Below are 26,083 nucleotides of genomic sequence, written 5' to 3'. Positions count from 1 at the left end.
CAGCTCCGCTGCGCCCGGCGGCCCGCGGGCCTCAGGCCGTGCGCCGCGACTCGTTCCTGGTCATCCGCGGCAGGGTGCTCCGCCGCAGGGGACGGGCCCCGCCCTTCCCCCCGCCCCCCGCCGCCATGCTGCGGCCGCCCGGCAGGCGGAGGGGATGACGCACGTCCGGCGCATGACGTCACGGGGCGGGGCGCCCCGCCCGCAGCCATGCCTGCCGGCGTGCCTTGGCCCACCTACCTGAAGACGCTGGCGGCCAGCTTGCTGGCCATGTTCGCCGGTGCCGAGGTCGTGCACAGGTACTACCGGCCCGACCTGGTAAGTGCTCGGGGGTGCCGGCCGCTGGTTGTGCGGCGGAGCCTGGCAGCGTGTCCGAGGGAGGGAGGGAGGGAGGGAGGGTCGGTCTGTCTCCTGGGGCGGTTTTGTGTGGAAGGGGCTCAGGCCTGAGGGACGACATGGCCACCCCTGAGGAGGCGGCGGGCAGGTGGCCGGGTCGTCTCTTGGGAGCTCCCTTCAGGTTGGCGACGTGGTACCGCAACCAGAACCCAGCGCAGGCCTCGTCAGGCGGGGCTGCTGCTGCGGGAGTGTGCAGAAGCGGTGAGGAGGGGCTGTACTAGGTTTAAATAGACCTTTTCTCCTCCATGACCAAATGTCTATGTTAGAAATAATGACAGACTGAGAGTCAAGACCATCGAAATTACGGTCGCAGAGAACTAGGCTCCCGCTGAGACCGTCCGCAGGGGATATGAGTGGCTGACCGGGTCTCTTGGAGGCCTTCTAGCTTGTGAGCCTTATCTCATCCTCCTGCTCTTGTATGCTTTTTGGGTTTTTAAAAAACACGGTGCTGTTTTCAAATCGGAAATAAGTTAAAAAAATTACTGTGCTTGAGCTGTCATGTCAAAATTTAAGCAGTGAGGCTTAGGTCGTTGATAAGAACATAAGCGGCAAGTGTAAGAATTTATGTCTTTTAATAGTCTGTACTGTAGTCTTCATTACAGGCAAATAGGCATATTTGTTGAGAGTGATCTAATGATCTACACTTCTGTAAACTGGCATGAATTTTGAGGAGGTACGGTTCTCAAAATGTCATTTGGTATCTTTCCCTTTTTTAAACTTCATCTCCAGTTTTGCTGCCTAATTTCTAAAACAAAGGTAGAAACAGTGCAACTTTTTCTTCTGTCACCAAGAGAAAAAATTACATGTGTAAGCTTCAGCTGTACTAGACATCTTAACAAAATTTACTTTCTTAAATAGCAAAAAGAAGTTTTGTTCCTTGAAAACACTATCCGTTCTTCCTTTTCCCTTTTTTTCAAATCTCATTTTGCTATTTTAAAAGAAAAGTCAAATTACAAGAAGTTAATAGGTTAATTTTTAAGATACTTCATGTGTAACAATTATACTCTGCTCAAAAAAGAGGGTGGTATAGTCACAATTTAGCTATAATGCTGTCTCTTGCAGAGAATGCCAGTTTCCTGTTTTGGGAGCTTACTTTTTCTTCTGCCACAACACTGATGTCTTTCTCTACTTTTCACAGAGTATACCTGAAATACCTCCTAAGCCTGGAGAACTGAAAACAGAACTATTGGGTCTAAAAGCAAGATCAAGCAAAGTTCAGACTTCAGAACAGTGACCACAATTTACTTACATTGTGAAAACTGGAACTGATAAAATACTTTTTCAGCTGTCTCGACTGCAGAAATCTTTATGTGAAATACTGTACTCCCTTAATACTTTTTTTGTTGTTTCCTTTAAGCAGTTACAGACAGCATCAAAAATAAATGTATGAATACAATTAAAAGTCCAATTTTTTGCGTGCCAAAATGCTTATGATTTCTTTAATCTTCACTGCTGTATAAGTTCCCTTCAGAATAAAAGATGTAAACTCACATTGTTGAGTCTGATAGAATTTGAAACGCTTCAGCTGATTAACAAGTATAGGAAGTTAGCATACTGACAGGTCACTAGCCTTAGTAAGTTTACCTGTTCATCTGTAGAACTCTGCTTGCCCGTTGGCATTTCCCACCTTTTTAAACTTTAACTCAGTATTACTGGACACAACCCAGAACATGATACAGCTGGCGATGGCATCTATAAATAGGAAAGATTCTTTATTGCAGGACTTCTTGCAATGGACTAGTACTGGCTAACACTGACTTTCTGTGTGTGTTTGTCTGTATTACTGACAGGGAGCCTACTTTGGCCCACTGTAAGGCTGGAAAGGATCTTACAGCTTGGTTGTATTCGTTAAAAGGGGGCAAATATGTACAGATTACACTGAAGTTATGTATGTTTGTACTCCATTCGGGTATCTTCTGTTTACAGCTGATTTGATAGCTATAAATATACAAAACTCTGAAATAAAAGGTTTACCTTTCAGTCCTGAAATAGGATCACCACGAAACACCCACATGCGGAACTCGAGGAAGTCAACATCCTACAAAGATGGTGCAGCCACCCATTTTTGAATGGTATGTGGTAGAGCTTGTGAAGGTGGGGGGGTACTGTCCCTTGAGAAGGGCACCAAGGCAAGGCAGAAGCTTCATCCTCAACTCTCACTCAGGTTTGACTCAGGTAAGAAAACCTCAATCTGACAGATTACCCATTATGGAAACAGAAAAGCTCCCCAATCCCTACTAGTAAAGTACTTGGAGCTCTTGTAGCACAGGGATCCAGAAATGATCACTGAAAGTGCTACTTGTGCATCTGGTCCAGCTGTGAAGCTGTTACTTATATTTGCGTAAGTTGGGAGCCATTTCTCTAGGAAGAAAGGTTTATAGCTCCTGTGCATGTGCCTCTGCTCTCAGAGCCTGGCTGATCTAGAACAGCAGGTGAGATGAGATCCTTTCACGCGCCCGTGCAACTGTTCAGGCTGCAGCCCCGTACTTAGTACTGCCAGGTGACAGGCTCTGCCTCACAACTTTACCAATGGCAGCAGCCGGTGATAGAAGGGCCTCAAGTCAATCTTGGATGTTGATGTTAAGCCCAAATTAAACCAATCAATGAGAACATCTTACTAGGTCCAGTTCTAATGAACTACTTTTTCCTTCACTGTACATAAACAGAGCGGACATTGACAGCCTCCCATCTCGGCATGAGATAAACTGAGCAACTGGGTGCATCTATTTCCCCCCAGCCTTTTCTATCACAGAGGGACCTGTTACTAGTTGTGACTATTTAGGAGTAGCAAAGCTGACCACACACCAGGTTTTAACAGCAGAAGTGACACCCCCAGAATCAGCATGACCGCAGCACTGAAAGAAATAAGATTCAGCTGACTAGCAGATACATCTTTCAGCATTAACACTATCTTGCTTCACAGAGCTGGCACAATCCTGCCTGCCTCCCTGCCCCCCCCCCCCCCCCCCCCCCAAAAAAAAAAGGCAAGTTTACAACTACATTTTGTGGTTATTAATAGCAAACACTTGTCACTCCAGGGTAGAGAGCAGCTGGACCACAGCTATGCTGCACGTGATAGCCTCAGCTGAGGAAGATGAAGCAGCACAAAGCATGACTCTCAAGCGTACTCTATTATATTTCCAAAATTGAATCAGATGTCATCCTAAAACCAAGGCACTGAGAATTTCAGCTATGTAACAGAGCAAAAGTTGCTTAAATCCCCAAGTAATTAAAGGATTAAGCATACTGTAGCAAGCAATCCTACACTTCAAATACTCCTCCTCTCTTTGGTTTACGAGTGCTTTTGCAGCTAATGTGAGCCATGTTTGTGTTGATGATGTACTCATAAGCGCATCACTAGAAGTGAATCTTTAGGAAGTATTACATCCAAACCTCAGCAGCAGTTGATTGGTACAGAGCACAAAGTCTGCACTACTATAGTAAGAAGAATCTGTACACCTGCTCTATTCAGTAACTTACTAACAGAGGACTGCTATTAAAGCTGGTATTACTAGCTGCTGAGCCACACTCCAGGGTTAGACCACTCGGCATGCTCTAGTAACAGCAGTTTCTTACTGTGGATCTAAAATACTACTACAATCAACAAAAACCAAAACCAACCCCCAAACTCCCTAAAAACCCCCACAACTAAGCTCCCATTCCCTGAAGTCTCAAACAGCATACCTCAATAAAACCAACATATTTGCAGAAACCCTAACACATTAACCACACTGATACACAGCATTTGTATTTATTGCATGAAAACGGTACTTGGGCAACATAAAAGCAGCCTAGAAGTAGTAAATGGAAAGCATGTTCTTCAGGTGAGTGCTTATTGCCCTCACCTAATAGAAAAGTTTATTCTGCTTCAGACTGCAGAACCTCAAATTTCTCAAAAGCTGCGTTCACAAAACAGGAGTGGTTCTTAAATAAAAGTTGCTGTATAGAAGTACTACTCCTATGTACTTCTTCCACAGAGGAAGGCAAAGAAAATCCAGCAAAACCAACTTCAGTGAAACACTTTATACCAGCCCCGTGAAGATGTTTCAAAGTAGAGGCACAAATGAGAAAACATAGTGTAGTCCTTCACCCAAACTCCACACAAAGCTAACAACAACAAATAGGACAAAAAGCAGCACCTCCAGTTCAAGCTGTCTACATTACAATTTGGTGTCAACACATTTAGTTGTTTAGCACCTACTGCGCTTTGCCATACTAGAAACATAGAACAGAAGTGAAAGTTTAGGAACGGCATTAAGAAGCAAGTGTAAAAGGTAAGAGCTTGCACCTTTAAAAAAGGCAAACCTGCAGAAAGCAGGACTGCTGTAGATGTACAAGTCAAAGCCAGTAAGCCACTTCCAACTGTTGCAGACTTATTTACTGAGGGTTTTTTTTTCTGCTGCAAAAACTACCACTGCCTATTCCATACAGTGGAGTCAAGTCACAGTGTAAGCTGGCAGGACTTCAGGTCTGATGCCATTTCTAAATGCCCTATCTCTTCAAGACAGCACTAGATACATAACTTCTTGAATGCTTATTTCAAGTAGTCCAGGTCTCAGATAGCAGTGGATTTTGGCTGAACAGCATGGCAGGTTGGGTGTGGCTGCACCAGTACTACAAGCTACCTGTTGTACCAAGGACCTGAACATACCAGACAATCCCTTTTGTTTCTTTGTGCTAGCTCACAAAATGAGCTTATTATGTATAAATGTAGAATTAGTGGTGTTTGGGAACATTTTATTTTGTACATGACAAGATTTTACACCAAGTCAGTTAAATAATACAAATTTACATTCATGAGGAATGTTTTTAGAAAAGTGAACTTAAAAAAAAAATAATCCTCCTTTACCCTTAAACCCCATAGCATCCCTCAACATTTTACAGTGGAAAAAACCCCAGAACAACCTAATTCACATTCCCTCTTAACCCCCCAATGCAGAACAGTAGTTGAGTGCAGCTTACAGTTCATCTTTCACATCTGTGGAATCCTGTAGAGGACAAAGAGAGAATCAGAACACTGCTTTTTTGAAGTGGAAAAGGTTACAAGAGCTGACCCAGAAGAACTGAACCTAAATGCTGCTGATGCTTTCCAAAGCATTAAGTAGTGTAACTTTAATGAGGTATTAAAGGCAAACTTTTGTTCAAATGATGGCATGTTAAGCCTTTGCTACTCAAGAGTAAAAAGATACATTAGAAAAATGTTTTTAGTCTGCAGTACAGCTAGTGTACCATTTAATCTTTAATACTTTCTAAGCTATCTTCCAGGCATATTAGTGCTGTTAATAGCCCTATACTACTTGACAGCAGAGCCAGGAAGCACATACACTTTCCAGACAGTAATCAGAAACCTTAACCTGCAAGCATGCTAATCTACCGAACAGAACACAAATTTGCTCCTTTATAATATTATTGTCATTGCAGGTTATGATGCTGTGTAAATGCCATAACAATTAAGTAGCTATAAGTACAACAAGCATCACTCCAATTTATTCTTGGCTAGCCTGACATTCAGTAGTAGGCAAGTATCTCTCTATGAACTGTATTTCTGCACTAGTCACAAGGTATCATCTTGCAGGACTCTTCCAAAAGCAACCTGAGAAAGCAGGCCCAGTTGGGACCTCATAATAAAAGTTAATGTTACCAAGAAACGGTGGTATTAGAAGAGTTCAGCACATCCATTAAGACATAAAACTGCAGACATTAGCTAAGTGCAAGCTGAATTCACACAAGAGTTGATCTGTTTAGAGGTAGTGCTGTTTCAAGTCTGTATTCTAAGTACTTGAAACTATACACCTGCCAATTTGCTGATGTTCCTGCCCACAAGCTGTGGAAATCCAACACGTAACCTTAAATTCACTGTAGAGGATTTGCTACTTTTTTTCTTGTCATAGAGCACTCAGTTACAGTCTCTTAAGCTAAATTTAGCTCCAACTTTGAACACACCAAACTATAATGTAAGAAAACACTTGGATAAGGAATAGAGTGTTATTTGTCCTGCAGTTCCCCCACCAAAAAACCTCACACTAAAAACTAGTGTCATGAATGACAAAGTAAGTTTGTTGCCAAGAAGCAACACAGACAAAACTGTACATAAATATTGTTAGGAAAATAATCCAAGTTAAGACCTTACTTTCTGTGTTTCACTATCTTCAGCGTCAGCATCCACCTCCTCTTCATCTTGCTCTGTGTCCTCAGCTGCATCTTCAGGCTCTTCAGGTTCCTCCTCCACCTGTAGGAAGGGCACAAGCAATTTGCTTTATTTGCTTAGGATGTGTAATAGCTGTGGACTAGCTAAATATAGGCTATGGAAGAATTCACGATCAGTTCCAAACATTTGCCTCAAGCTATCTGAAGGAGAAAGCAAGTTCTGTTTAGTATTGACTTGCTGTCATGCCTCCTTCCAGCAAGATAGCCAGCATAAGTTCTTGCACAGCATTTAGGAACCCATATTACTTATACCCATTTAAGAATTTCTCCATGAGATGGGCACAAGTGCCTTTGGTCCCTGATTTACTCCAGCAGAACCACCACTTAGTTATGGACAGGACAGTACTCAAGAAGCATAATAAAAGAGCAGAATCCCAAGCAACTGGAAAGAAAAGCATAAGGGGAGACATGGGAATGAAGTACAGACCCTATTAGTTGCTCACGCAGGTACTTGGAACTGGGCTCCTGGTAGCCCTCAAGTGTAGGAAGCTATTAAATTTAATTTTATTTAAGTGTCAAGTATCTGCTTTTTAAGATCTAGCAGCAGTACATTAATTATCAGCCCCAAGTTGAAGGCGAACTAACCTTTGCATCCAGGTCAATGTTTAAACTTAAACGAAGCATCCTTTCTATTCTGTCTCCATATTCTTTAGTGTCTGGTAACATATATCCTGATCTCAAAGTAGCAGTTTCAAACAACACCACTGCAAGATCTGAAACTGTTTTGTCATCTTCATTTTCCTAATGTGAAAGAGCATTAAAAGAAACACAAAGAGAACTGTTAACTAGGTCATACGCAGCCAAGTCAGTCAATATTTCACTGCTGTTGCTTTGTTTACCTTGACTCGCCTCAGCATGTCCTTGATCAGTGGATGCCTGGGATTAATTTCAAATGTCTTCTTTTGGCTAGCATAGTAACTGGAAAGAATAGAAGTTACATCACTAAGTTTTGACGTACAAGACCAGGGCTCCTCAAACTTTTTGAACAGGGGGCCAGCGCATGGATGCCGTGGCAGGCAGTCATCTGTGGCTGCTTGGTTTCCCACCCCAACCCCCGGGCGGGGGGGCAGGGAGCGGTTCTGTAAATACCTGGGGCTGGATTGAGGACCCTGGGGGCCGTATCCAGCCCACGGGCTGTAGTTTGAGGACCCCTGTACAAGACCCAGCTACACCTTTAAACCCATGAATAATTACAGCCACAGTAACAAGCATATTCCTCCCCCTGGCCCCACTTCAACACCAGCTTAACTCTAAAAGCCATTCAAATGACTGAAGACAGTTTACCTTTTCTTGTCACCAAATGACAGATAGCAAATGCCACAGAATCTTACTCACAAAGGTAGTTTTACATACTGGGCTTTGAAATAACAATCTAAAACTATGATGGAGACTGCAACTTGGTTATAAGGGACCTTAAAAATATGAAAAGCCATCTGAATCAGATGGTAGCTTGGTGCGCCCACACCAAGCAAGGGACGCCATCAACATTTCATGTCTGCTGCTACATAACTGAAAGCTTACTTTGTAGATATATCCTTCCCAGTTTGGTAAGCCTGAGCTTTCATGATTCTTTCCATGTTACCAGACCATCCATACTGACTAGCCACAAGAGCACATGGAGATTGGGTTAAACGTTGAGATAGCACAGCTTTTTCTATCTGTAGGAAGAAAAGCCTTAATGTTAGTTCAGAGCTAACAGCTTGAACAGGGAATAAAGTAAATAACTCTGAGATTTCCTGCCACTTAACTATTCCAAGATGATATTCTAACTAATTTTCCTGATATGAAGGTATTAAACATGTTTCTTTATCCATAGAAAGACAGAGAGGCTACTGTCACAAGTCAATGCTCAAAGAATCTGCAAGGTGTGTTGTAGGAAGTACAACAGCATTAACAAATAAGCAATACATACAGCATAGCATTTTACCTTGTCTTTTAGAGCTTTGTCTTTCATCCAGTTTAAGAGTGGTTCAAATTCCTTTTCCAAGGCCTCACGACTCTCCTTAGACTTCTCACTTTCTTCAAACTTAACTCCTTCTTTTGCTACGTTCTGGAACCTCTTGCCATCAAACTCTGGCAGAGCCTGAATACAGTATTCATCCACAGGTTCAGTCAGATAGATCACTTCATAGCCCTTTTTCAGAAGGCGTTCAACAAACGGTGATGACTCAGCCTAAGATGACAAAACAGATCAGACACCAGTTTACTTCTGTTGGTACCAGCAGCTACTGAAACCTGTACAACTATTGTAACATAAGCGTGAAATCCCCACATTTACAGCAAATACACAGTTCACAATGTTTATGGCACTTTAACCAGGAGCCATAATTTTCCCCCTTCCCTCTTTTTTCCATGCTCACATACCTCCTTTCTGCTAGCACCTGCCATGAAGTAAATTTTGTCTTGCTTCTCTTTCATTCTTTCCACATACTGGTCAAGGCTTGTGAGGTTACTTTCATGATGAGAAGACTGGAATCGAAGAAGTTTAGCCAGTCGTGTACGATTTGAGTGATCCTCAATAACTCCAAGCTTTACATTAGTACCAAACTCTTTCCAGAATGTGTCATTGTATTTTTCATCTGCAATTTTCTTGATCATATCAAGAGTTTTGCGAACAAGTTTCTTTCTGATCACCTAAAAAAGCAGCAATACCAAATTATAACAAGAAGAACCCTCAATTCAACTCCACTGTGAAAGATGGACTCAAGAGACACTCAGTGTCCCTGATTTGAAGTGAACAGAGGTAGTCTGAAGGCTGCATCGAGTGGGTTTCCTGTACTTTAATTACACACTCCTTACATAAAGTAAAATTAATCAAGCTGCTATTCTAAATCTTGCTACTCTCTACTGTCTTGCTATCGATTTTCAAGGAAAGAATTCAACATCAATTAGCTTACCTTTAGCAGTTTATGCTGCTGAAGCGTTTCACGAGATACATTCAAAGGAAGATCATCAGAATCCACCTGATAAAAGAAACTTTGTAAGTATAGCTAATAGCATTCAAAGATAAAAAAGTCAAATGCAAGCAAGACTTCTAATACTTACAACACCCTTAACGAAGTTAAGATATTTGGGCATCATGTCATGGAAATCATCAGTGATGAACACTCTTCGAACATAGAGCTGAATTGCAAGAAGAAACAGCAGCCACGTTATGTTTGTGTGTGGTTTGTTTGGGGGTTTTTGTTTTTTTAAAGTATGAAACCTTACCCACAGACTTGCTTGTCCTACCTTAATGAAATCGCTTTTTTTGGATCCATATTCATCAAACAAGCCACGTGGAGCGGAATTTGGAACAAACAAGATAGATTTGAAAGTTACTTCCCCTTCAGCAGTAAAGTGGATGTAAGCCATTGGGTCATCGTGTTCCTGAGAAGACAGATTTCTTGTAGTTGACATGGGGAAAATAGCAGTGATTTAACACGTTTCCAGTATAACGTGAGTTTGCCAGGTTAAGTGCAATTATTTTACAATTAAACTATCTAACCATATCTTGTTAGAATCTATTATGGAGACAAATGTTCCAGGTTCAGTCAAATTACTTACAGAAGTAAACTTCCTTAGATCCACAGAGTTTTGTTTGGGTTGTTTTGGGTTTTTTTTTGACAAGCCAAACCCAACAAAAAAGTTACTAATAGCACAGTCACCAATACAGTACCATAACACACTTAAAGAGACTCCCAAGTAACATATTAAACTGTATTTATACATAAAGACAGTGTCCTTTCTAGAAAGCTGCATCCTTGTTTTTCTTACGACATACAACGCAAGCACCACTACTCTCAGACTAAATAAAAAATTCCCTATCAACATTTAAACACACTGATAAGCTCTGTATGGGCTGGAACATATTACTCCTCAAACCTAGGCTATTCAACACTTGTGTGACAGTATCTCCTCTCTGGAAAGAGGGTTAACTCGTGACGGAGATGCTATACACTTCTAGACTCTCTGCAACTCAGTATCTACTGACAGCAATAAATTAATTCTTCAGAAACAGCCCATCCTGTAAGCATTCAGTTTTGTTGACAGAACAAGAGATACTTCAGCTAACCTCTTGCTTGGGAACAATCTTGAGGCTCAGAGCTTACCTTGGAAAAGGTTTTATAAAAAGCTTTGTATTCGTCTTCTTCAACTTCTTTAGATGGTCTCTGCCAGATAGGTTTTATGTCATTCATGAGCTCCCAATCCCAGACGGTCTTTTCAACCTGTAAGTTTATAAGCAACATAGTATAATGAAGACTCATTCTTTACTCCAGTTAAGTCAATTAAAGACGCTCAACTGAGGCCAAGTCATAAAATAGCATGTCAAAAATACATGCTTTTCCCCAATTCACAAAGTAAATTGTGCTGTGGCCTGGGTATTCTCACGGAAGTACATGCATTAGTTTAACAAATGTGAACAAAACTTAAGTCTACCCTGTGTACATTTAACCCATTCAGAGTGTCAGCATCTATGTTCTACTGCCATTTTGAAAAAAAGTATTCCAGCAGAGTATGACCAGCTTAAACTAGTCAGATTACTGAAGTCCACTACCATTTCAAGCAGTTCACACAAGTATTTCTAATTAGATCTGGGACCAGTGCCTCACAAGCCTACTGTCAATCATTTGCTTGATTTCAACCAAGTCTGTTTTGTTTACAATATTGTTTCCCAACAGAACTTCTATCTGCACTTAAACAGGATTGCTGTTGGAAAGCACACACGCTACTGAAGTGCGCCCCTGGAAGATTACCTATGAGAACTGCTGAACAATCTGACCTGAGTTACAAAATCCTGTGTCTGAAGGAAGCTTACCTTCTTAGTTTTTGGTTTCTTTTCTTCCTCCTCTTCTTCAACAGCAGCTTCATCATCATCAGTTTCTTCTTTCTCCTTTGCTTCCTCCTCTTCAATGGGTTCTTCGACAGTCTCTGTCTAAAGAGACAATTGAAAATAGGGACTTGGATTGCTTTGCTTCCTACCAGGTATGTTCTGCTGTTCTCACAAACAGATTAATCTTTCTGAGCACTAGTTTAAGTTGTGCTATTTGCCTATCACAAGCATTTCCCTATAGGTAGCTACATTTTTTTGCTTGCATTTTTCATTAATACACACTTTCCTTCAATACACTGGGAGGTCACTGTACTCTTTTTTTTTTTTTAAAGTTTTTCACAGCTTTTTTTACATTTAGCTTTATACATAATGGTGATCAGAGACTTGGGCAATTTTAAGGTAGTGCTACCCCAAAAAAACATCACAATAACAGGCTGAAAAAGTAAGATGCCACCGTTCTCAGCAGAAGGGACACCTAATCATGGCCCTGCTTGAGAGCTTACCAAAACCAGTGGAAGAAAGATCTTTCTTAGCAATTAGTGCAGTCTTTCTCCTTTCGTAAAGTTCTTAAGAGTGAGAATAAAACGAAGTTCCTTGAGGATTTGTGATTTTAGCAAGACACTAACTTTTGTAGAGCAAGGAACGAGTAAAATACTAGCCAGGAAAGTCAGAAACAAGTACTTTAGAAATGAGACAAGCAGAAGTTCAACAGTACACCCTCATTCTTCCTGAAAGATCTGGCCACACAGTTTTCACAACCAAAGCTCATACTGTGCAATGCTCAGTTAAATATACTTACCTTGCTGCTCCACACATATATGGGGAAGTTTATGAACTGTGAGTATTTCTTTACTAGATTTTTAACAGTATCCAGCTCAAGGTAATCTGATGCTTCCTCCTTCAAAACAAGGCTAAAAAAAACACAATAAAACTTAGAAGAGCTGGACAAATATTTCAAAATAGTTTTACAAATGAAATTTTCCTACTGTTGCAGTTCTAGCAATCCAAATTTATGCAAGTGAGCTTTTATTAGTTCAGCTACAGATATCTCCTAAAATATAGCCCCTACTAAGCCACTCCAGTGAGATAGAAGGGTTAATTGTTTTCAACAACTGGGGCACAACACGATTATCCAGAAGTCTAAATGAAAAAATGAGGACCCTGACACACTCTTCACTGGCTTTACTTTGAACTAGAGTACCAAGACAGATAAACTTTTTCATGCTAAGCGCCCAATTCAGGAAGAGGTCCAATAAACCTAGACCAAATTCATCTGCTCATCAAACCAATGAAGGCAGGACTGTTAAACTAAGTCTAATGTGAGACTTATATCAGACCAGTCTTGCTGGTATATAAATAGCAGTCAGCTCCCAAGAAGCTCTACAGCCCCCGTATTCGTTTTGGCAGGCCACAATTGCACTGAGCAACTGAACGATTCTGAGGCAGCTCAACTGTCTGGAATTACTTGCTGACAGTTAGTTGTCCAGACGGTCATGGTTTTCTTAGGTCACCTAATGGAATGTGAAGCAAACTCCAGTACTGCTTCACATTTATTCTGGATGCAGTTACTAGTTTGTATGTTTCTATAAAAGTTAAAAAAGCTGCATTACAAGACTCAAACAATACAGGCAGGAGTCACAATGCTAAAGTCATCCCCATATTCCAACGAGCAAAGTGTACCCACACAGCTTTTTTTCTTTTGGATCCAAAGAAACTTAACACTTACGTTATAGTTGTGCCACGTCCTAGGGTGTTTCCTCTTGGGTCATCAATCACAGAGAATTCATTTGAATCTGACTCCCAAATATGTTGAGTATCATTGTTGTGTTTTGATGTGACAATAACCCTGTCTGCTACTAAGAAAGCAGAGTAAAAGCCAACACCAAACTGGCCAATTAACTCAGATGTTGACTGGCTATCATCCTGCATTTCAGTCATCTTGTTTAAGAATTCACTTGTACCAGACTTTGCAATGGTACCCAGGTTTTTAACCAACTCCTCTTTTGTCATGCCAATACCCGTATCTGTAACATGAAGCATGTTCTTCTCTTTATCACACTGAAAATGAAAAACAGAAAAGCTGCAGTTTGAATTCACTTTGAATCTTAACACACTGCTACAGAAAAGCAGTGAGTAGTAGCCATTAATATTCAAACATGCCCAGCTACAACAAATGAAATTTGCAGTAACTACACAGAGGAATACCTATCTTTTAAGTATTTCCATTTAACAGAAACAAATAAAATTTTCACCCTTAGAAAAGCAGTATTTGATTAAGTTAACTATAACAGTCTCGATGTGGTCTCAGTTTGTATTTGCACCAGTGCCGAGCAAAAAAATTTAGGTTTAATGACGCACTATCTTTTTACATTCCTCCCACCATTCCTCCATATGAAAGGATTGCACCTAATGCTTCTTACCTTGATTTTGACTGTAAGTTCCTCGTTGCCAGCAAGAGCATTTTCATCAGTTAACGATATTAACCGTATTTTATCTAAGGCATCCGAAGCATTTGAAATAAGTTCCCTCAGGAAAATCTGAAATAGAACCCAGCATTCAGGAATTCCAGCACACACACAAGAAGTTCTAACATGTTCTACTGATAAAGGCACTAACCTCTTTATTTTTATATAGAGAATTGATAATAAGTTTCATCATTCTATTCACTTCTGCTTGAAATGCAAATTTCTCAGATTTTTCTCTGATTTCTTTGATCTGGGATGCATTTAGGCCATCTAGTTGGATTGCTTCTTCCTCTCTGTTAGGACAAAGAAAACCCATCAAGTACTCTTGCCCGCTAACCGTATCACTAACTTTATCATGTAGCAACAGCAATCATGGTCTAGTTAGAACAATACCTAACACCCTTTTTATCACTGAGATGACCCAAAAGTTACATGATCAAGTGAGTTAAGTGCAAGAGTAGTTATCCTCAACGACATAACTTTAATCTACAACTGAAGTGAAAAATCCATGCTCACAGAAACAACTTCTCTCCAAAAAGAAATCTGAGGAAGAATACAGGTACATTAGAACAACTGCAACACTCAGCACGTGGTATACCTCACAGGAGGCGAGATGGTTCATGGGCACAGAGCTATTACATCAGTAGACACTAAATTGACACCATTTACCACATGGAAGAATAAACTCTTATTAACATATTAGTTTTTATACAACTATTGAAATTAGACAAAACCAAGTCGAGTATTTCTGAATCCGAATTCTCTGGCTCACGTCTACTGACAAACAGCCTTTTTGAGAAGTATTTTATTTCTCCCTGCTGACTAGATCTCTCTTTTGAGTGGCCCACTGATGCTTGAGCTGACCCCTCAAGAGAAAGCCTTAGCGATTCAGAAGTAGCTTACTCTGAACCCCAGATACTAACCTCTGCACAACTTCATCGTCTGTTCGAGACCCTTCTCTGCTTTTGCCCAAGTCATCTTCCACAGTCCCATCCACGTCGACCTCATCGGCTCTAACCGACACTGGAAAACCAAGGAATCCAAGGATCTGAGCCTAATCCCCACCGCACGCTGCTGAAGCTCGCCACTTACCCATTCCCACGGTTTTAGCAGTTCGGTCCCTCCAGCCCCCTCCCCGAGGTAAGTTCAGCCCCAGCAGGCATCAGGGGGAGGGAACGGATCCCCCGCCCACCCTCCGCCCCCGCCCGTGACGGCGCATGAGCCGCGCCAGACGTACCGTCCCCCTCCCCCCCCCACGGAGAGCGGGGACGGCAGCGGCCCGGGGGGAGCCAGGCGGGAGGCCGGGCCCCGCTCGCCCCCTCCCGCCGGTAGGCCCGCACCGAAGGAAGCGCAGGCGGGGGAATGCGGGCTCCCCCCTCGCTCCTCGTCGGCCTCCGTCCCACGTACCCCGGCAGAAAGGGGGGGAAGGGCGGGGAGAGGGCACGGAACCGCTGGCCGGGACCCCTACCCCCCCGTCACCACCCGCCAGAAGCTTCTAGAAGCCCGCGGGCACTCACCAGTCAGGAGCAGCGTGCACGCCAGAGCGAGCCCCCACACCGACTTCATAGCGATGTGGGCCCCGGTCGCAGAAGAGAACGGCCCCAGGCGCCCCCGCCCCTCGCTGCTGAGCCTGCCGCAGCCCCCACCCGCGCCGCCGCCGAGTCCGCTGAGCGGGGAGGGCCCTCCCCCTCCGCCTTATCAACCCGGGGCGCCGGAGGGTGGGGGGGAGCCGCTCCGCGGCTGGCCAATTAGAGCGTACCACGCCAAATATACAGCCAATAGGAAGCCTGGAAGGGAGGGGCCTGCAGCTATTCCCGCCAATCGTGGCTTTCCATGTGAGGTTTCCTGCGGACGGAGCGTGGCCGGCGCCGATTGGCCGGGCGGAGAGGCGCTTGGCCAATCGCTTCCGCGGAGGGGTTTACCCGGCATGGACTCTCCTGATGATTTAAGGAATAACCCGTTAACGGTTAACGCTGAGCCCAGGTGGGCCACAGCCGCTGCGGGCTGGTCCTGGAGCGATAAGGACACTCCGCATGGGAGGCCAGCTCCGACTGCTTCCGGGGGCACCCTGGATGTTTACCATGGATACGGTTGCTATGACAACGGGCGCTTCCGGTCGCGGCGCCCCGCCGCACCTCCGGGTACTAAAGACGAGCGATAAGTTACGGGTCGGGCCAACACAAACAGCGCGGCCGAAGGGCGGGAGCAGCACCAGGCCTGGGCCGGGGCGGCCGCCGGGTGGGGATCCCTCCCCTGGGTGGGGACACTTCCCCCCGCCCCCGACGGCTGGGGGGGGCGCGCGGCTAGCGGCGCGCGCATGCGCCTTGGCCGCAGGGAACGCCGGGAGCTGCGGTCCGCTCTGCCGCGCACACAGCGCCCCCTGCCGCCGGGGCGCGGGAGCTGCGCGGGGCGGGGGCGCCGTGGCAGGAGCCTTCCCCTGCGAGGGGTGCTCGAGGCCCGGCATGGCCCTCGCGTTGTCCTTGGTGCCCGGCCCTTGGCTCTCCGCTCCACTCCGGCGTGTCTAGTGCCTCACACGGCCGTGAGGGGGACTGGCTGGCTTCAGCCGAGCCTCCCCGCGGCCTCTAGGCGGGGAGTGTCGGTGCTGATGGGGGACACAGCCAGCGGGGTGCGGAGCAGGCCCCCGTACGTACCTACTTTGCTGCGCTTATGAGGGCGACCACCCTCCAGTGAGCTTATTAGCCCTCCTTAGCCTGCCCTCGGGGCCGCTGTTACCAGTTAACAGCCCTGCGGAGCGGGGCCTACAGCAGCTGCCTCTGCACATAGCAAACTGCCCCTCTGGGGCCCGTGGGGGAACGTCGGTGTGGAAAGGAACGAGTGTTTATGGAACAGTAAAGGGTCAGCTCAGAAGATGGGACGTACCCATCCTTTTTCAATGCCCCTTTCAGGTACTGCAGTTTGTAAAGTGAAATGCACTGCATGTAAATTCTGCAGTGCGTTGCCCTTAATTTCAGGTTTTGAAGCCATGAAAGCTGACAAATGCTTAAATATAATATACTTACTTTGTATGTTAATAAGCTACTTCAAATATCTTACGGCCCCCGCCTTGCTTTCCTGAAAAAGTCTGCCCCGGCTTTCACGTGCCCGTCACCTGTTTTGTCTTACACATGTTCAACATCAGACTGGGGGGAAAAAATCACTAGAAAGCAATGATTTAATGAACTTTGTACTTGAAGAGGAATGCATTTGAAAGCTATTGATCTGAGATGTTCAATAAAAACAAGGAAGGAAAACCCTCACTGTTTACAACTTTACCAACACTGAAGCTAGCCTAGCTAAAAGTCTTGGCAAAAATAAGCTGTCATGGTTCAACCCCAGTCAGCAGCTAAGCACCACGCAGCTGCTCGCTGTGGGATGGAGGAGAGAATCAGAAGAGTAAAATTGAGAAAACTTGTGGGTTGAGATAAAGGCAGTTTAACAGGTAAAGCAAAGGCTGTGTGTACAAGCAAAGCAAAACTAGGAATTAATTCACCACTTCCTATCAGCAGGCAGGTGTTCAGCCATTTCCAGGAAAGCAGGGCTCCATCATGCATAATGGTTACTTGGGAGGACAAACACCATAACTCCAAACATCCCCCCCTTCCTTCTTCTTCTCCCACCTTTATATGCTGAGCATGACATCATATCGTATGGAATATCCCTTTGGCTAGCTCAGGTCAGCTATCCTGGCTATGCTTCCTCTCAGCTTCTTGTGTACCTGGCAGGGCATGGGAAACTGAAAAGTCCTTGACTTAGGGTAAGCACTACTTGGCAACAGCTAAAACATCACTGTATTATCAACATTACTCATACTAAATCCAAAACACAGCACACAGCACTGCACCAGCTACTAGGAAGAGAATTAACACTATCCCAGCTAAAACCTGGACATAAGCCTATCATCTCCTGCTAAACAATGGGCCAGACAGATGGTTTTTTTCCCCCTCAAAACTCAATGTACTTTTTTTGTCCTGCTGATAATTAAAGTTTATAGAATTGGAAAGGAGTCCCTGTATCTTTGGGTTCTTAATTAAGCCAAATTCTATCATGACCTATGTAAAAATAATCATGAAGCTTTTCTGTATGATCTGTGGTTTCAATAGCTGTTCTTCAGAAGTCACTACTTCACTAAGAGAAATAAGAAGGAAAGTTACTCTCCCAAAACATATGTGATAATGACTTCAAAAAATAAGTATGAGAGATTAGTGTCAGGGTTATAAGTAAAAAACTGTATGTCAGTTTTTTGTGGAGACCTGTGTGAACTCAAATTATTTTCCAAAGAGTAATCTCACTTAATTGGAAATAAAATTTAGTTATTCAGTAGTCTAAGCAGAGAAAGTTTGTCTTTTTCTAAAACTTGCCTACAAGCAGTTTCAGAATTTGATTTGCTAATCATGACTATATGATTCCCAGAGTGGGATATGTTGCTCTATGACTGAATAGGCAGTTGAGGGACATAGGGATTCACAAAGTAAATTTATCTCTGTCTTGCAGAATTCTTGTGTTAACAGATTTTTATGGCAGTTCCATCTTAGCAGGCATTTTGCTGGCAGCAGGAAAATGTAATGCTTTGTGACAATCTTTTTGAACTTTGGCAACTGGAATAGTAGGAATGCAAACCAGTTCTGTTATTGACTATGCTAAACCAACAGAGATTTTAGATTGTTTGGTGTAATCCAGATTTTGTTAGTTACTTTGCTCTTATAATTACACAAAGTAGAATGTTGCTTTTGGAGGAGGTATAAAACTTGATAAACCTGTGTTTGTGCTTTGAATTTAGAGGTCAGACTAGTAAGAACTGTAATGTGATTAGCAGCATTGCCTGCTTTATGTAGATTATACTGTTTGCTTTCATGAAAGCCCAATTAGATTACGCAGGACAAAACTGATAGGCAAGAATAAGGTAGCTGAGTGCTTAACGCTCTCACAAAGAAAGTCTGATCTCTTTACAAGGAGGTTGAAAGTTGATGAACATATCTTATTTGAATAAGCTTCTAAAAATACTTTATCTATTTTAAAACTATGAACATACTGTCAAATATAGCTGTCAATGTTTTAAGCAAATCTGAATAGAATTTCTATTGAAAATGTATTAATTTCAGCTTAATTTCTCCTTAAAATCCGTGAGGGAGTTTTTAAGACCTTGGTTGCACTGACTACTGCTGCCATTCAAAACAAGTCCAAGTATCACCTTTCAGGATTTAATACCAAAGGAAAGGTGTAACCGTTAAGAGGTAGTAGTTCTTCAGCAACCCAGCTACATTAAAGGCCATTAGATACACTTTGATGATTGTGGGCATAATGATTGAAATAGTGTATTTAAGTGCTGTATTTGCTTTGTTAACTAAAAATTCCGGTGTATGTGGTGATAAGAGAAACAGAATACAGGTAGGGTCTTCTTCCATGCAAATGGTAGAGGAAGCCCTTCTTTCGTACTCTGAATGCAACTTTATAAGCTCATCTACATGTCCACGGGGACATCAGATCACAGAAGCATGCCATATGATTCCAACTGTAAGATGTAACTAGCAAGAAGAATTACCTTGCCAGAAATAGCTGTAGAGCTAAACTGAAAGGAGTTCGTAAGACCTGACTGTGGGTATTTTGACTTAACTAGCTAAATTAGCCAGCTGATCTGCCTAAGCTCTATCTGTAATAGAGACACAGTCCTCCTTTCGTACTTGCTTTGGTGTATGTCAGAGTCTGCTGAGCTGATTTAACCCTCTAGCCCAGCAAAAAACTCTGTAGTTAAATCAGCTTATATCAGGTCCAGGATGCACCAGACCAGAGGATGTTAAAGAGCAGGAGTTTATGGCTAGGAGAAGGTGATATTGTGGTTTTGATGGTGCTGGGCTGAGTCTGGGGTGTAAATTATGTAGGACAAAGACATTGTATATAGGTGCAAATGTAAGGAAGCCATAAAACTAAACAGTAAGTTTGCATGGTCAGAATACTGCCTCTTTTAATACACAATTAAATTGAAACCTGTAACTAATGCAAGTTCCATTTTTGTTCATGGATAACAAAAATTCTGTAATTTGTGTCACTACTAACCAGCCATTTACTCTCATACTGATTTTGATAGAGAAGTGTAAGTGATTTTACTTGACAATAATTAATGCAGTTTGAAGTTTGCACTACCAAATTGAGTCCCATCTTTTTTCCATGATAAAGCACTGGAAATATGAAGAACTATCTTCATTCTATGTAATTTGAACTTCATTTGTATCTTTATAAAACAATAGATTGAGAATTAATATTTCCTTCCTCTGCAGTGTCTGCTTCAGGGACTAAATATTGCATGTACAGCACGAGCTGAAGGCATATCAGCTTACTTAAGATGCTCTGCAGTATTTGGGACAGTGTGACTATGAAATAAAAAAATGCTATTGTTAGCTAGCTTTTCAAGGTGATTATGCAAATGTCAGAAAAGTTTAACAGTAACTACATACAAGCGAGATTAAAATAGTATTGTTTGTAAACAGTGACAACTTTACTAAATACCCATGCTATGAATTATTCTTACCTGTCCTCTTTTCATCAAGAACTTCTATTGATCAAAATACCATGTTTTGACTTCAACCTTTTCCCAATTAGGAGAAATACATCCTGTATTCACTACCTACCTGCTTAGTCTCAGAACTAATAATCTCCACTGAAGAGGGATTCCAGCTGTACTCTAGCTTTAAGAGTTGAGTTTTCTAACAAAACGGTTAACATTTTCATTCCTGTACTGTGAAAAGCTATGCAGCTAAATATTCTACAGCTTCATGTGCAAACATCTCTAAACCTGTTTCTTAAAATCTTTTATTCTTTGCAAAGAAACTATAATATGGTTTGTTTTATGAAAAATTGTTTTTTCTCAGTTACAATTAATATAAATTGCTAGATAGAGAGAGGTACATTCAGTGTTTCTAGGACTCAGCACAGTGCTGTATGAGAAAGGTAGTGAAAGTGGAATTTAAGACTTGAGGTACTTTGAATTATACATGTGTGAAAGAAAACAGTAAGCCCAAAGTGTTTGTATCTGATTGATGCTCAGAAAGAAGACAACTTCTTCACCTTTTTTTTCCAATAAATGTAGGCCCATCAGCTTCCCTGATTCAGCTGTTTAGTAAATTTCTATTAGCAACAGTAGTTTCACCTCCTGCTTTTGCTCCTGTTTACCTGGGTTTGAAATTTGGCAGTTTGTGCAGCTGAATATCAGTGAATCTCACTGGAAAGCTGCTGAGGATCCCTCCCTAGAGCTAATCTTGCTATGGGGCTGTGAATCTGACTCTTCCCACAGTGTATCAGTAGCATGGATGATGCTAGATGGCCAGGGCCTGATGTATCATTTTTTTAATGTGATGGTATTAGCAAATGAACCCTCTTTCCAGAGAGTAATTCACATCATAGAGTGCTGTGAAACGATTTGGTTGTAGGCCCGTGAGCTGTAGTGAGCACCTTCCTTACCCTATGAAGCTATTACTGTATATATCTGTGACCCTACCACAGGCAACAGGAACAGTTTTGAGAGAAGCAGCATCCTTCTCGGACTCTGGCAACAGATGATGGTGGTGGGCAGCTGTCTAAAGAGCTGCTTACTGGGCTGCAGTGGGGCAACCAGTCCAGGATCTGGCTAGGCATGAGCCTACATTCCAGTTCCCCCTCCTCTAAATCCCTCCTGGACTTTTTAACCTCAACTGTAAGAGACAACAGATATGACAGATGCCTTTGAAGATGGCATAGTCAGAGGCGGTGCAGAAGGAAAGATTTTACGAGGTACAACAAGACTGACTACAAGATAAGAGGCACTATGAAACAGAAACAGGTGCTTCCTGCTGAAATGGATTCTTTATTGCATTAATTTTTTGATTAAAGCAACAGGCAAGTTTATCCTGTTGACTATCTGGAAATTATGGCAGTGGAAATTCACCTCTGATCACTAGCTGGGTGAAATCCTTTAGGCAGAAGCAACATCTTTGGTGCAACCGTAACAATTATGATATGGTGTCTGTAATGTGACATGTTATTAGGTGTCATTCATATATATACACACACACACCCCCATACTCTGATAACCTCTGAGCATGACAGTATTCTGAAACTACCAAAACTTGCTTATCAATGCACAGATCAAGCTTAACAATGACACTAAGTTGGGGTGTTGCATTTTAATTGTTGAAGTTATATCAGTGCTCTCATTTTACCTGTGTTACTGCTGGTTTCCTGGGAAACAATAGGCAGAAAAAGTAACAAAGCATATGAAACAGCATTGGTACCCCCACAGACCAGATCCTGAGGAGTTCTAGTATGACACAGCATCATTAATTTTATTTAAAGACTTGAGAAACCCTTTGGGTTTTTTTTTTTCTTTTTTTTTTTTGTCTCAGTATTAATATTGAGAAAAATTCTCTCTGTTTACTTACGAGAAAGCCACAAAGTCAGTAGATGAATAGTGAGCTAAATAACATGAGCAGGAGCAGTCTGGACTGATTGGTTCTCTTCTTGTCCTCTGTTCTTGCCAGGGCACCCACAGCTGGCTACTGCTGGAGACAAGATACCGGCCTGATCTGAGGTGGCCGTTCTTAGGAACTACATGTGTTTTATGCAAGCTTGAATAATTGCAGTGCCTAGGGGCCTGAATGCGGTGGGTCTGGAACATGGTCAGACCCAGATCCACAGGGAGCCTTGGGCACTATAATGTCCCGTCAAATCAATCCTTCATCATTCATCACAAGAAGTGGAACAAATGCAATGAAACATGTTGCAAGTTACCTGTATGCTTTCAACCTTTTCTTCCTTTTCCCTGCCATTTTTAGATAACCGTTCAGGGTGGTGAGAGATATTAGGGTGAATAACCTAGAGAACAAATTGAACAGAAGTTTCTCTCAGCTCGGGTTAATATTTTAATCACTGGGTCACTGGATAGAAATATGATGAATACCAGTTGGTTTTGAAGGAAGGAGCAGTCTCCACCTTTTTTTGAAACTTGATTTACTAACTGTGCTCTGGGCTTCCTTCCTGGACCAAAATCACTCTGTCATGAAAGATGGAGGGAAGTTTGTTTTGTAAAGATCAGGAACGAGCTAGGTTCATCACTACTTGACACAATAAGCATCTGCACTACCAGAAAAAAGACTTTCAGTTCTTGGGAAACTTCAGAATGAAAACTGTGATGCTGACAGAGCTCAGGTGGTTTCAAGGCTAGGTAACTGCTGGAGAAGGATTTTGAAAACAGTAATTTTGGACCCATATGTCTGAGGAGGGAACCAGAGATGAGTAACAACTTTTTGTGAATCTAAAGTTCAGGAATTTCCAGAAGGTCCAAAGCATCTCGTAGGAACTTGGTGTGAAATGCCTAACTTTTCAGACACTACACTTGCTGGAGACACACTGATCTGCAAGTCCTAGGAGTCTGATGAAAGATTCACTGCTGTTAGGCACGCTACACACATGGTCAGAGCTAGTATTTAAACATCTAAAGAACTGGGGTTTAAGCTGTTCCTTCAGCAAGCACTTTTGATATAAAGGTTTCTTTCAACATTAAGACTGTTCACAACACCATTAAAATCACATTAGGAAAAATTCTTCATCTGTATATTTTGCCATTTTATAGTTGTAATAACCTTTTTACAAAATGTTAAATACTGACTTAAACTTTAGTGTCATACTTCTGGTATTTTTATTTTTTATTTCTGCTCTGCTGTAAGTTTGGAAGATAGTGTTTGTTCTTCAGGTATTATTTGACCTTTCTTCCCATTCCTTCTGACACTCATGAGTATGCTGCAGCTGGCGCTGTTAGTGAACTAAGTCGGTCAGCTGTGGGGTTTCCCCACCGTCAAGTATTTTTGAAGTCTACAGGGTGTCCCTTGAAGCTTAATGCTCTGTATTCTCACATTAGAGCAACTGGCAGAAGGGAGTGGGCTCTAAGGAGCCTAGCATAAAGGGCAAAATCTGTGAAGGTGAAGAATTGTAACTAGAAGAATCTTTGTACAGATAAAATAACCATGGTTTTGGTCATTGTAAAAACCTCCCTGACTCTTCAAATACTAACATCTCTGTAAGTTTCAGTATCACTGGAAATCTAGACCTGCAGCAACATATTTCTGTGGCTAAGAATAAAAAAACATATCACAGCGAATATCACTCTTCTCAAAACAGCTAAGCATTATTCTGATCTGTATTTACTGTTTACCATGGCTGAAGAAAGTCTTAGCTTGCAGTGGCTGGCCACAGCAAGTATGCAAGTGGTGGCATTCCCCACAAGCTCCTTTTGGTTTCACAGCAGCTTCTGCCTGGTGGTGCATGGTTGGATTTAGAGGGTCAACTCCAGTAGAGCATGCATTTCAATTAAAAATCGAGGAAACCAGTCACGAAGTTCAGCACATGCTCCCGTGCTATGCTGGGCTGAAGTGTTAGCATAGAGAAAAGCTAAAATGGTCAAATACTCTGTTTGTGGAAGAGGGCAAGTCTCTTAACTGAAGAGGAGCCTATTGACACCTGCAGCGCAAAAGGCCCTGCAAACCTGTGGTGTAGAGGGTATCGGTTCAGCTCCCCCTGCCCCGAGGGTGGCACCTGGGGACCCCGGGCAGCAGCAGCACCGGTGGTGAGGAGGTGTTGACCTTCAGCTGGAGCAGGTCACCAGTGCTAAGCTGGGCTCGGGGCGGGCAAGGTATTTGCATAGCATCACCCAGCTGTGTCCCTATAGCTTCCAGCTTGCCCTGCGAGCTGAGCCAGCTGTCTCGTTGCTCAAGCGGGTATTAAAACGTTTCTGGAGTAGAGCTTGTGTCCGCAAAATTGACTGTCTGGATCTGAACGTATGCTTGGGAAACACCGTTTCTGCTCACCGGCATTCATGTTTTGCTCAGGAACCGAGGCAGGAAGGCACACGGAGCTTTGCAGAGAAGGCGCGGAGCCTGCCACCGCGGTGGCTGTCACCCCGCCGGCGGCGGGAAGGACCGGCGCGGCGGCGCGCTGCGCTGGCTTTGCCGGGCGAGGGCTCCCCCTGGCGGCGCGCAGGGAGCTTGTCCTCTCAGAGAGACCCCAGCCACGTGTTGACCCGCAAACCGCTGGGGTGCGTTTGTTCGTGCTACTTTTAAGCAGTATTTTATCATCGTATTCTCCTTTTTGCATTGCCTTTGTATGCTTCATCCCCATAAAGAGACGTTAAGACTGGAAAGAACCATTTCTGAAGTATTTCAACTATTCTTTGCATGTGTGTGGTGTATACATATATTTTAAATAAGCATAAACTTTTTAATAGGATTATTTTTTTTTTTTACTGGTTATACAAATTGCTATCCCCTTGCAAATGTGTCGTGATTTTTTGTGTCCCAGAAAGAGCCTGTTTGCAGTACTGCCAGAGAAGGTTAACAGACAACCTTCCAGCAACATTTGTTTGTCAGGAGAAATAGTCCTTAATCCTCCATTCAGAGATATGTGTCAACTGCAGTAGCCTGTGAACTCTGGACCTGTTGTCTGTACAGAAGCCAGTGCCAGGATCTCAGTGGATAGCTAGAGATGCAATTTATTTGTCATCTCTGGCTTTTGTTTCTTCTATGTTAGGTCAAACCTAAACAGGCCTGGAAAATAGATAGTAATAGAATGTTAATTAGAAAAAAAATCTTTGAGCTTTCTCAGGGTAAGGCAAAATATTTTTCTTGTAATTAATTTTGTGAAATTCAGGTTTATATTAATGTAAAGCCTGTGAACCAATTGTATGTCCAAATATATTTTAAATGAAGGAAAATCCTTATATTGGGACTGTGAAATGTATTTTAAGGATGAGACCACAATTTTTTCCTTACTAGACTTTGAGTGATGATAGCCCATATTGAGCAGGTGGAGCTGAGTCTGGCCAGGCCAGGTATACCTACAACATGGGGCGTGTAGAGGGCTAAAGCACAAGCCTGAGCTTAAATGGAGCTCGGGAGCCGAAGGGTGCCAGGTGTGGGGGTGGGGGCACAGGCAGGCAGATAAGGCTTCTCACAGCTGTTCTTACAGGACCCTGGCCTGGGTTGCACAGCTGTGCCAGTATCACAGCATAGGTTGAGCACTGGCAGCTGAACTCTGGGGATTGGAGGCATGATAATGAGAACAAAGTTTTTTTCTGGAGAAGAAAGGTTGCAGGCTGCTTGAGGGATAGTGAGGGCCTCTTCACGTGCCCAGTGTTTTGATTCTGAAATGATATTTCTTGCTTTGAGTTAGGGGGTAGTGAAACACA

At 42.9% G+C, this 26,083-nt stretch overlaps 3 protein-coding genes across 3 annotated transcripts; 2 read left to right on the top strand and 1 right to left on the bottom strand.

Annotated features, from left to right (window-relative positions):
• The first annotated feature begins 69 nt into the window (after window positions 1-69).
• LOC102049397 (ubiquinol-cytochrome-c reductase complex assembly factor 6) lies at window positions 70-1,883 on the top strand. The gene is made up of 2 exons (XM_005435071.4): window positions 70-315; window positions 1,532-1,883. Exons 1-2 carry the CDS (start codon window positions 208-210, stop codon window positions 1,625-1,627), a joined length of 204 nt encoding a protein of 67 aa, XP_005435128.2. The 5' UTR covers window positions 70-207; the 3' UTR covers window positions 1,628-1,883.
• Window positions 1,884-5,113: 3,230 nt separating this feature from the next.
• Window positions 5,114-15,551, bottom strand: HSP90B1 (heat shock protein 90 beta family member 1). Its single transcript, XM_055710775.1, has 18 exons — window positions 15,396-15,551; window positions 14,802-14,901; window positions 14,030-14,171; window positions 13,834-13,950; window positions 13,140-13,471; window positions 12,213-12,324; window positions 11,399-11,515; window positions 10,692-10,808; window positions 9,832-9,969; window positions 9,646-9,723; window positions 9,498-9,563; window positions 8,965-9,234; window positions 8,528-8,773; window positions 8,122-8,258; window positions 7,440-7,518; window positions 7,186-7,341; window positions 6,524-6,622; window positions 5,114-5,381 (listed from the first exon to the last, which is right to left on the bottom strand). The coding sequence occupies exons 1-18, from the start codon at window positions 15,442-15,444 to the stop codon at window positions 5,352-5,354; spliced, it is 2,385 nt and encodes a 794-aa protein (XP_055566750.1). The 5' UTR covers window positions 15,445-15,551; the 3' UTR covers window positions 5,114-5,351.
• LOC129736140 (cuticle collagen 34-like) lies at window positions 15,449-24,294 on the top strand. Its single transcript, XM_055711024.1, has 2 exons — window positions 15,449-16,019; window positions 22,386-24,294. Exons 1-2 carry the CDS (start codon window positions 15,449-15,451, stop codon window positions 22,427-22,429), a joined length of 615 nt encoding a protein of 204 aa, XP_055566999.1. The 3' UTR covers window positions 22,430-24,294.
• Window positions 24,295-26,083: the final 1,789 nt, after the last annotated feature.

Source organism: Falco cherrug, chromosome 5 (genome assembly GCF_023634085.1).
Source record: "Falco cherrug isolate bFalChe1 chromosome 5, bFalChe1.pri, whole genome shotgun sequence".
NCBI classification, from domain to species: Eukaryota; Metazoa; Chordata; class Aves; order Falconiformes; family Falconidae; genus Falco; species Falco cherrug.
Note: the sequence above shows the minus strand (reverse complement) of the source record. Positions and strands in the feature narration are given on the sequence as shown.

Bases quoted from the DNA above. Each gene is read 5' to 3' on its own strand.
- LOC102049397 (XM_005435071.4), top strand. From the start codon at position 208: ATGCCTGCCGGCGTGCCTTGGCCCACCTACCTGAAGACGCTGGCGGCC. The intron at 316-1,531 runs GTAAGTGCTCGG...TACTTTTCACAG, and splicing joins GGTACTACCGGCCCGACCTG to AGTATACCTGAAATACCTCC.
- HSP90B1 (XM_055710775.1), bottom strand. From the start codon at position 15,444: ATGAAGTCGGTGTGGGGGCTCGCTCTGGCGTGCACGCTGCTCCTGACT. The intron at 6,623-7,185 runs GTTAGTTCGCCT...CCCTTCCTACAG, and splicing joins ACATTGACCTGGATGCAAAG to GTGGAGGAGGAACCTGAAGA. The intron at 5,382-6,523 runs GTAAGGTCTTAA...TGTCCTCTACAG, and splicing joins AAGATAGTGAAACACAGAAA to GATTCCACAGATGTGAAAGA.
- LOC129736140 (XM_055711024.1), top strand. From the start codon at position 15,449: ATGTGGGCCCCGGTCGCAGAAGAGAACGGCCCCAGGCGCCCCCGCCCC. The intron at 16,020-22,385 runs GTACTAAAGACG...TGTTCTTGCCAG, and splicing joins GCGCCCCGCCGCACCTCCGG to GGCACCCACAGCTGGCTACT.